At 38.6% G+C, this 11,629-nt stretch overlaps 1 protein-coding gene across 1 annotated transcript in view; it reads right to left on the minus strand.

The window, feature by feature from the left end:
- Positions 1-11,392, minus strand: part of LOC109935366 (ATP-dependent RNA helicase DHX8-like) — a gene marked incomplete at its 3' end in the record, with an annotated part of 24,708 nt that extends 13,316 nt beyond the window's left edge. The window contains exons 1-7 of the mRNA XM_048592949.1: positions 11,322-11,392; positions 10,602-10,687; positions 8,874-8,977; positions 3,425-3,748; positions 2,255-2,272; positions 1,946-2,090; positions 202-405 (exon numbers count right to left, since the gene is read on the minus strand). Coding sequence (XP_048448906.1) covers positions 202-405; positions 1,946-2,090; positions 2,255-2,272; positions 3,425-3,748; positions 8,874-8,977; positions 10,602-10,687; positions 11,322-11,358 — 918 coding nt within the window. The remainder of the gene's footprint in view (positions 1-201; positions 406-1,945; positions 2,091-2,254; positions 2,273-3,424; positions 3,749-8,873; positions 8,978-10,601; positions 10,688-11,321) is intronic.
- Between the last annotated feature and the right edge of the window lie 237 nt (positions 11,393-11,629).

The raw sequence follows: 11,629 nt of genomic DNA on the forward strand, positions 1-11,629 counted from the left end.
GTTCATCCAGCTCTACACCTTGTTATCTCTAATGCACAGATCAGTCAGCAACTGAGTGATAACAGGTGACCAGCGCTTCTGAAATAGGTCAATATGGAACATCGACCTGTCTTTTCTCAGATGGCAACTGATGCGTTTTGTGTTGTTCAGCATTTTCAGTTTTTACTTGGGTAGGTTAGTCTGTATTAACTGCCCCCCCACCTGCTTGATCTCCCACTTCTCAGGATCGGAGATTTTTGTAAGACGTTTGCGTTCTAGCACATCATCTTCAACCTCAGGGGTGTTCACCAATGACAGATTACTAGGTCTGTCAGGATTCCTCATGGTAGTTTCCTCATTAGTTTCTCCACCAACATTGCGGCGTCGGTTTGGGTTTAGATCCTCTCCAGTGTCTTGATCTACGTCCTAATGAGAAAGAATCAGAGGAGGAACCATTTTAATTCGGACCTTACCACATGGAAACTAATCAAACTGACTCCAAGCTTAAAACACAAGGCTATACTATTTCTTTCAGTCTGAGACCTTTACCCACTCTGAGATCTTTACCAAGTCTTCACCAGTTCAGATCATGAGGTTTAAATTTCACATTCAACAACTGTGTAGGAAGATACAAACTAGGAGCAGAAGTAGTCCAATCAGCATCTCGAGCCACATTCCCATTTACCCCATAACTTCTGATCCCCTCTCTAACAAGAATCTACTCACATTATCTTGAAAAATGACACTGCCTCCACCATGTTCTGAGGAACAGAGTTCCAAAGTCTCAAAGCCCTTAGAGAAAAAAAACTTGGTCCTGAAAGGGCGATCCCTATTTTTAAATCATTGCCCTCAAGTTCTGGACTTACCCTGAAGAGTAAACATCCTTTCTACACCCATCTTGTCAAGACCATTCAATATCTTTTACACTTCCATCAAGTCACTCCTCACTCTTCTAAGTTCCAGTGGAATCAAGCCAAGTTTATCCAACCTAGCTTCATGTGAGGTTCCCACATGCTTCAAGATGACCATTATCATCCCAGAGCCAAATTAAAATCAGGCAACGTACCTTAATGACTACTGCCTGCTGGTGTTAACATCCATCATTATGAAGTACTTCGAGAGGTTAATAATGGCACACGTCAACTCCAGCCTCCCAGATTGCTTTGATCCACTACGATTCACCTACTGTCACAATACTTCCACGGCAGACACCAACTCCCTGGCCCTACCCTCATCCCTGAAACATCCGAATAAAATGGACACCTACGTCAGAGGGCTATTTATTGACTTTAGTCCCGCCTTCAACTCCATAACTCTAATCAAGCTTATCTCCAAACTCCAAGACTCAGGACTCTGCTTCCCCTTCTGCAACTGGAAATTCAGCATATCGGCAATGACTCTTACCAATTTCTATAGATGCACCATAGAAAGGATCCTATCCAGATGCATCACAGCTTGGTATGACAACTGCTCTGTCCAAGACCACATGAAATTACAAAAAGCTGTCAACGCAGCCCAGTCCTTCAAGAAAACCAGCCCTCCTTCCACTGACTGTCTACACTTCCCAATGCCTCAGGAAAGCAGCCAACATAAAGTCCCGTCCCACCCCGGTTATATTCTCTTCCAACCTCTTCCACCAGGCAGTAGATATAGAAGTTTGAAAAAAGTACCAACAGATTTAAGAACAGCGTCTTCCCACAGTTATCCGGTTTTTGAACAGACCTCTCATATATTAGAGTTGATCTTTTTCTGCACCTTCTCTGTAGCACTATATGCTACATTCTGTTCTATTACCTTTATGTACTTACGTAAGGTTTGATTCATCTGGTTAGCATGCAAAACAATACTTTTCACTGTATCTCAGTACGTGACAATAATAAACCAAAACAAATCGTAAGAAAACGTGCTCATTCTAGTATCAACTGTAATCCAAAATTTAATACAAATTTATACTACGTATAATTACCTTCATACTCAAGCTTGTTTTGGATCCAGTAAATGACAACACCTTGATCTTAACTCTTTGACCTTTGCTGACAACATCAGCAACATTGGCTACACGTCCCTCTCGCCTGAGCTCAGAGATGTGCACCAAGCCCTCCCATCGTTTTCTAAAAAAAGAGGCATGAAAAGAAAAAGCATTGGCAAATGGACAGTGAAAACATATACATACAATTCCATTTATACGGCGAATGAAGCATTTTTAAATAGAAATGGAAAATCTATGTTAAATCTTTTTTAAGTCAGTTACTTTTAAACGCTTTCGGAGACACACCTGGGAAATGGTTGATATCTGAAATATCCAAGAAAAACACAACAGAGATAAAAAAAATCAATAAATAGGTTTTTGCTTTGCAGTTAAATATTTTCATAAGACATAACTCATACTTAAGACATTATTAAGTTGGCTCTATTGAAAGGTTCTGTAAAATTCTAAAATCTAGTTTCAAAACATGTAGGAATCATGGGCACTGTTCCCAGGGAATGATTACAAGCTCTATTTTAAAAATGGACAAGGAAGATGTATAGCACTTTCACAAATCTGGGCTGTACTTCTGGCTTCCTGTGGCAAACATCTGCTACAGACCATTCCCTCCCAACACTAAAATAGCACCACCACTCAAACATCTGAGAAAACTGCCCAGTCACAAGCTAATGACATCCATTCTAAAACTGTTGATTTAGAACGAGAGTAATCAGACACTTTTGAAATAAAGTTAGCTTTACAGAGATAATTTCTATGATCTTATTCATTTTCTATCATATCTATGTAATCTGAACTGGAAGTGTTTGCAAAACCCAACTAGTCTGCCAGGATCTGTGGAGAGAGAAAAACAGAGTTTAGATTTCAAGTCCAATGTTTCTCTTACACCTCTTTAGAAGAAATCATATTGGACTCAAGCACTAATACTGTTTCTCGCTTCACAGATGCTTCCCAACCTGCGGAGTTTCTTCAGCTTTTTGTTGTTTCAGATCTGCATCATTCCTAGTATTTTACATTTTAGCCATTTAATCTGAACTGTTTTTGCACAGGTTTTAAAAAATTCTTTACAACCCAAGTGGATTTTCAGATAAAGGCACCTTAATTTTGAACCGATTAAGCTTTTTTGTTTTCAGCACATCCAATATCTCCAAACCTCCAGCAGAATATTTGATGTATCTATTGTACACTACATAAGGTAGGGAAAACACACCATCAGATACCAAGTGACTGGTACAAGTTACTTGGACAAAAATCAGGACTAAAGCACTTAAGATTTGGAAACTTTGCTCAAATGCAGGCAATCAATGAAAAAAAAAGCACGTCTGAGAGCTGATTTAGTAACACAATGCTATTTTTGGGAGTTCATTCGTTAATATATTTCTCAACCTGTTGGATTTATTCATAGTGCCCCCATCATTTCCTATACCGTGTAGTTTTTCTTTTGTGCTGTACTATATGTACCTCAAACCTTCCAGCTGTACAAAGCATCCGAACTGCATGATGCTGGTGACCTTGCCATTGTAGATCTCGCCCACAGATGGTTCTTCTGGTGGGGGCCTGTCTATGTGTCTATCTTTTCTCTTCTCACAATTCTTCTCATTTGCTCTGCCTCGATCCTTATGGTCCCTGCTGGGGCTCAGACTCCTGCTTCTGGATCGCCTGCTGGATTTACTTTTGTATCGATCTCTGGAGTGTGATCTGGACCTTGACCTGCGATGCCGTTTCCGGTCTCTGTCTCTGCTGCGACTACGACTCCTTCTCTTTCTCTTCCCCTTTTCGTTAGAGCTTTACAAAAAAAAAAAATTTGCTTTTATAAACGCCATGGATCAAATAAAACATCATAATGTTGACACGACACAATGTCACAAGAGATACAGATGATATGTCTCAAAAAAAAAATGAACACTCTCCCAGCACCCTAAAAGATTGCAGCTTATTTGTGTCCACTACCAGCAACTACAGACCAGTCAGCTTAATCTCAGTGATATAAAAGCTTTTATAAATGATAATGCAGGACAAAATTAATTGCCAATTTGAAAAATGTGGGTTATTTAGGAAAACCAGCATGGAAAAGTTAAGGGTAAATCAAGTATTACTAATTTGCTGCAGGATTTTTATGACGTAACAGAGCATTGATAAGGCATACATGGACTTTCAAAAGGCATCTGATAAAGTGCTGCACAACAGACTAAAATGACAGCAGGTTCAAGACCAACAGAAAAGCAAAGAGACCTGGGTTTATTCACAGGTGATTAATATAATGAGGACATAGAGCTAAAGGTGAAGCACAAGTAGAAGGAAATAATATCAAAATGGTTTCGGACCCTGGTGAGATAACTTGGAGAATGCTGGTGAAAGATCATTAACCTGAAACATTAATTTGGTTTCTCTCTCCAAGTGTTGAGTATTTGAAGATTCACTTTTGCTTCAGTTGATCAGGATGTGTTCAGATTATAGGCAAGGCATAATCCAGAACCATGGAGTTAAGAATAAGATATTAATAATAACTTCTGAATTTTGACAGCTGAGTTATGATGCAAGGCTGTTTAACTTACAACTTTACTCTTTGGAAGAATCCAGAAGGGAAATGAGAGAAATTGATAAGTCTTTAAGATTTTCACAATATGAAGAATTTCAATCCAACATAATTTTCCTGTCAAGCACAAGATTCAAAGACTCAGCTAAAGTTGAAGACGCCCAAAGGAAGTAGGGCATTTAGATTCCAGTCTTTTTTAAAGCAAGAGACTGACCAGAGGCAGCCTTTCATGAAGAATTGGTTGAATTTCTGTTAGGAAAGGTATAGAGATATGGAATTACAGATTATAGTAAAGAAATTGATGGAATGTTTGAAAAGAACAGGTGACACAAGCCAATGTCCTTCTGGCGAAAATGTTACACTTGCATTAAAGTTGTATGATCAGAGTATATGGTCAGAAGAATGACATTTATGGGAAACAAGCAACAACTTATTTATAATTTAAATAAATATAACTCAGTTACCAATTTCAATTTCAGGAAAGTGGAAACAAAGATTCAAGAGATGGACTTTCATCTGGACAAATACTAAGGGCAGAGGATTTAATTAAGAATATTTTGTGACAAGTTCAGATGGTTTATTTTAATTCAGCATTCATGAGGCACGACCAATTTAATAAGATGTTATTAAGCAAGGAATGGTTCCTGGGTTCACCTAAAAACAGTGACTACATTCAAAGTAATTAATTGTATGTATATCACTTTGCAATGATTACTTGAGGCTTGGTTTGCATTGTATAAACATAACTCTTCCTTTAATACAACATTCTCTATACAGTAAAGAGCTCCAGGCAGGGTAAAATTTGCATTAATATGCAAGGTCTTATTACTTCCAAAGGGCAGAAAGGAGAAAGAGAGTAATCAAAACACTAACAATGAAGGGCACATTTTTAAAGTGAGAGGAGAGAGATTTAGAAAAAAGACATGAGGCAAATTTTTTTACACAGAGGGTGGTTTATGTGTTGGATGAACTTCCTGAGGAAGTGGTGGATACAGGTACAAGTACAACGTTTAAAAGACATTTGGATAAGTACATGAATAAGAAAGATTTAGAGGGAAATGGGCAGGGAGCAAGCAGGTGGGATTAGTTTAGTTTGGAATTATGTTCGGCATGGACTGGTTAGACCGAAGGGTCTGTTTCCGTGCTGTATTATTCTATGGCTCTATAACAGCACACAGTATAAGTTTCAGTTAACATTGAAATTGCTATCAGATTATAAAGTCATCCAACTTTACTTATTTTTCATGAAACACTATTTGTTGTGAAGTAACAGCAGCATTAAATCTGTTACTCCCTATGTGATGCTCCTACTCCAAATGAGAGTTGGCTTCAGTTCCCACACGAGGAAAGATTTATCAAAATGGCAACCAAGTTCCTTGATATACATTCACAAATTTGGTAAAAAGATGAAAACACAGGAATCTTTCTGGTACAATCCTTTTGAACCATTGAATTTTCAACAACTTGTGATAAAGTTAGTTACATAATTCAGGCTCACATATTATCAATTCAAAGATACAGAATCTGTCATAAGCTTTTGAAGCAGAAAATCAAAACGATCTCTTAAATATGCCCTCTTCTGGTCATTTTGGAGGGTGTCAGCATGGTACTACAACTTCACAGAACATTTTTCTCTTATAAAATCTCTCCCCTCAAAACAGCAGATAAAAAACATATTCAAAAGAAAGTCCTCCTTTAAAATATGTAATGTCAATCAGTTCAATACTAGACTTGGTCCATTAATGTGTTCGGTTAGAAACCTGATACAGTCCAATTCTATTCAAAGCCAGAACCATTAACGACACCATTTTTTACATTATATCAAAAACATTACATGGTAGTTTTTGTTTTCAAACTAACTACAAGAATAAATTAATTCGTGAGTTTAAGCAGCTTTTTCAAATAATTGAGTCAGTGAGCCTTTGTGAAATTATGACTAACTGCACAATTTAATAACAGTTTATAAAAGGTTATCATCCAAGTAAAATAATAACTCTGAAAAAAGCTTGATATTTTCCAATTCTACCAGATATTAAACAAATGTTTGAAATTTAAAATAAAATTATGTTGCATTAAGACAGCATGTTTGAAGTTGAGATTGAGATATTACTTGTAAAGAATACTCTCCAATTCTAAATAAAAACCGAGAGAACTGCGGATGCTGTAAATCAGGAACAAAAACAAAGTTGCTGGAAAAGCTCAGCAGGTCTGGCTGCATCTGTGAAGGAAAAAATGGAGTTAACATTTTGGGTACGGTGACGCTTCTCAGAACAGAGGAAGTTCTGAAGAAGGGTCACCTGACCCAAAATGTTAACTCTGTTTTTTACCTCCACAGATGCTGCCAGACCTGCTGAGCTTTTCCAGCAACTTTGTTTTTGACTCTCCAATTCTATCCTGCCTCATTTACATAGCAAAAATTCACTGGCTCAGACTGGGGTTCTAGATTTTGTGACATCTTTTAACCTATTCTCGTATTTAGATTTCAGAACTCCCTCAACAAAATACTGTGTTAATAAAGAGATGAATCTTGTTGGGAAGATGAAGACAAGAAAGGGTCAGAGGATTTTTTTAAATGCAGCTCCTGAATTGCCAGAAAAAAACCCAGCATTTACAGGCAGAAGAGACCCACTTGGATAACACGACCCTTTTCAGCCAGCTTTCCCTGACCTTACTGGGAATCAGAAGCTGCCTGAGACCTGAATTCCAACCTTAGGGCTGAAATAAAAATATAAAATTCAATACAATTATAACTCCCAGAGTCACAAATTAAACCTACACTTACATTGTTCTCACTGGATGACATCCAGCTTTATAGATATTATGCAGTTGACTTGATTGAGGTGTGGTTCTGTTGTTATTCTAACATTAAGGACCAGTCTGTCTTTCACTTAAGGAACACTTTTCAGTTGTAGTCACTGACAGGAATCCAAAGTGGGAATCCTGGATGATTCAAAGATCAATGTTATAATGCTGCCCAGATGAGAGCAGGCAGCTCACTAGGAGCCAAACCTAGGACTTTCTGGTCTGTATATGCACAATGCATGTCACATTATGAACTTTCAGTCAATACTTCTAAAAATTGGCTACCAATCATGCAATATTTGACATTTAGATTGCATGTCACACCTCTGGCAAATGCCTTCTCTATTCTTTCATGAGATGTGCCCATCACTGGCCATACTAACATTTGTTGCTCATCCGCCATTGTCCTTAAACTGAGTGGCTTGCTAGGCCATTGCAAAGGGCAGAAGACTCAACCACATTGCTCTGGAGTCCTGTAAGCCTGACAAGGCAAGGATGGCTGATTGCCTTACCTGAAGGGCGTTTACTGAAGTAGGTGAGCTTTTACAACATGGTTGCCATGGTCATAATTAATGAAACTAGTTTTATATTCCAGATTTATTCACTGAAGTTAAATTCAATCATTTGTCTAGGTGGGATTTTAAACCATCCTCAGAACATTAGCCTGGACTTTTGGATTACTAGCCCAGTGACAGTACTACGAAGCTTCTACGCCCCTAATTAGTCAATTTAACAGAATATGAACGTAGGTGAGGATAATTCACAGCCATCTGTGAAAGTCACATCTCACTGTTTAAAGATGGGCCAACAATTAAAGGCTATGTAGTTTCCGGGTGGCCTGTCTACATGTCTCATCTGGACAAATGGGAAGATTTAAACTCAAACGCCATTGTCAACTTCCCGATGGTAACCCCATTCAAAGCAGACTGACTGGGCCTCAGAAGTGATAACCCAGTGGCCATGTGATTACCCCAGGACCCAGAAAATCCATCAGTCACCATAGAATCACATTCATGAGTGAGCTGCATGTCAAGAGGCCAAAATATTGAAACTGGTCCAGTTTCAAAGTTCACCAACCTCCTGATGTTTGATTACAACAATATCTGTTGCCACCCATTCTGTTTACAAGACCCTCACTCAAACTTTCAAACATCAAATCCATTCCAGAATCCACAGGCCTGCCATATGGAAATGCAAACTGTAAATCAAAGACTGAATTAACCATAATCTGTACATTTTTATCTGCGTCTTATCTTTGTATATGTGCACATACATGACCGAGTGTGTAACATTAATTCAGGGTAAGCCTGCAAGAATAAATAACTTCCTCTTAAACTTGAGGAACTAACCTGACATGACTTTAACATGAAAACTTGCTGAATTATTTAATGTGAATACACACTACAGAGCACAAAATATCACACCTCTTTCAACACAATACTTATTGATTATAGGTAGTGAGACAGCACATAAAATTTGGCTCGTTACCAAATCAGGTGGTGGTTTTTTCCCACTCATCTACTAAAGGAGAGTTACTAACACATTCGAGGAAGAAAACTGCCAATTGAATACCTGCGTTTGCTGCTCTTTTTGTGATCCGCCTTTGAAGGCATCAAGGCTTCAAGCTCCTTCAATGCATCTGCAGCTACTTTCATATCATCTTCATCCAAAAGACTCTGCAAAATATTCAGCAGGTTGGGACAATCAGGACAACAGAATAAAAACTAGTAGTAGTAACAGGCACTATGGGAGTGTATTCACAAGATAACTCAAATGATTTCATGCAAAATGATAGATTTCAACATGGAATCAAGTCTGTTCAAATTGATGACAGAATGGTTGGCTGCCTCTATGTTATTAGTGCATTGTCACAGGTTAAGTAATAGATAACTCTGATGATCATAAAGGCTACATATGGTACTCAAAAGCTTCATGCATCCAGCAAGACAGTTCCACTGTCTCTCCAGAAAAACTGAATGAGTCTAACTTAAGATAATGAAAACTTATTTCATTTGAAAATAAAAACAGAGAGAAGTAGCAAATATTTTGAGATATTTGTAGTGGGCATTCAGGGGCATTAGTACCAAGAAAACACTGCAAGAGTTTCTCAGGTAATGTCATCAGTCTAATCAACTTCAGTAATGACTTCCTTCCATCTTAAAGTCCAGAAGTGAGGATATTTGCTGATTATTGCACAAATTTCACTGCCATTTGTGATTCCTCAGATACTTAAACAGTCTATGTCCAAATGCAGCGATATCTAGACAATATTGAAGTTTAGGCAAACAAATGGGAAGTAACATTCATGCCACACAAGTGCCAGACAATGATCATTTCCAGGAGAAAATCTAATCATCACCCCTTAATATTCAATGTCCAGGGGATTACAATTGACTGGAAACTCAACTGGACTAGCCATATAAGTATTGTGGCAACAAGAATGGGCCAAAGACTCAGAATCCATCAGTCAGTAATTTGCCTCCTAACTCTCAAATTCTGTCCACCATCAAGTGTGATATAATGCTCCTCAGCACCAACAGTACTCAAAAAGCTTGACACCATCCAGGACAAAGCAGCCTACTGGGTTGGCACCAGATTCACAAACGCTCACTCCCTCCACCGCTGACACTCAGTAGCACCTACAAAATGCACTGCAGAAACTCAGCGAGACTCCTTAGACAGCACCTTCCAAACAACATGACCACTGCAATCTAGAAAGACCAGAGCAGCAGATACATGGAAACGGCACCACCTGCAGGTTTCTTTCCAAGTTGCTCACCATCCTGACAATGAAATATACTGCTGTTCTTTCAGTGCTGCTGGGTCAAAATCATGGAACCCCCTCCCTAATAGGATTGCGGGTTTACCAACAGTAAATGGACAGCAACAGTTCAAGGTGCCAGCTCAATACCACCTTCTCAAGGGCAACTAGGGATGGGGAAAAAGTGCAATGCCAGACAGTGACACCTACAACCCATGAATGAACTAAAAGATATACAGGCATCCACATTGAGTGGTTACTGCAAGGTGGTATCAGTACCATGCAAGGGGTAGAGACAACAATACTGAATATCCCAAATCAAACTTGGGGTCCAATAAAAGGCCCACCTGAAAAGTTCATTTTGCCTTCAGATTATGACTTGTTCACATCCTTTTTTTTGTTCTACCATCAACGCAAGAATGAAAGCGAGCAAAGTTATCCTCAACTGAGAGTCAAATGACAGAACTAGAAAGGTTAGCTATAAGAACAATCATATTTCTTATTAAATAAACTGGAAGTGAAGTAAATGCAGAACATACCTTTGTAGGCAGGTTATCAGGCAGGCAGAGAGCAGGGAACAGCTCCTTCATTTTCTCCTTTTCTGATTTTGGTTTGACTGTTTCAGCTGAACAAAAATATTAAGAGAAAGCAATGACAATTCATATCGGTAGATAAATAAGATGAAGATGGAACCAATATCATGACAGCTCTTTCAGAAACCTCATTCATTTAACAGTAAACAAACACTGAACATCCAAAGCCACGTGAGCTGCAACAACACCTAACCCCAGCTACAGATTTCATCTTTCCAAACTTCAACTGTTGCTGTACAAAGCATGTTAAGCTGCATAAAACAGTACAATGAGGTACAGGTCCCTCACTGATGAATGAATCTTTAAAACTGTTAATACAACTCTGTCTTCCAAAGGTACTAACTGGGTTATGCTGGAGACATTTTTAATACATATCGGTGCAAGTGCTATGGGCATTTTATTGTAGACCAGTACAATTCCTCTAAAAACTTAAACGCTCAACACTGGGAAGGGCCACCAGCAACCAGCTGGAGAAACTGACTGCCCACTGCCTTTTTTTTCATCAAATGTGCTGAATTTTGGAAGGGTGTTTTTCTTACCAGTCAGGCTTCAGTAAGAATGGTGGTGCAGCTTGGACGGACTGGATCACTTAACATGCTCTGAAATTCTACGATACAATGAAACCTCAATCACTTCCATGAATAGAAAAAGTTACGTGTTTCTCACCTTTGCTGGAAGACGATGGCTTGGCTGGAGGTCGCATAGTCTGTATAAGACGTAACAAATTGCTGATGAGCGAGTCCTACAAGTGGATAAACACATATTAAAGCAGGGCGAACAGTGTAGAGAATAAAATAAAATGAAGCACTCAAAGGAATCATTCATGGCAACAAACCTACAACATTTACTCCTGTAATGTGCATGACAATGTTATAAGCGTATGTGAAGATGTGGAGATGGGAAAAAAAGTGTGTTATGGTCCACTTCTGATCACGTGGAATTTATTTTCAGAGCAGAAAGTGATTAATTCAATA

The sequence above is a fragment of the Rhincodon typus genome, unplaced genomic scaffold (assembly GCF_021869965.1).
Source record: "Rhincodon typus isolate 14 unplaced genomic scaffold, sRhiTyp1.1 hic_rhity00002094, whole genome shotgun sequence".
NCBI lineage: Eukaryota > Metazoa > Chordata > Chondrichthyes > Orectolobiformes > Rhincodontidae > Rhincodon > Rhincodon typus.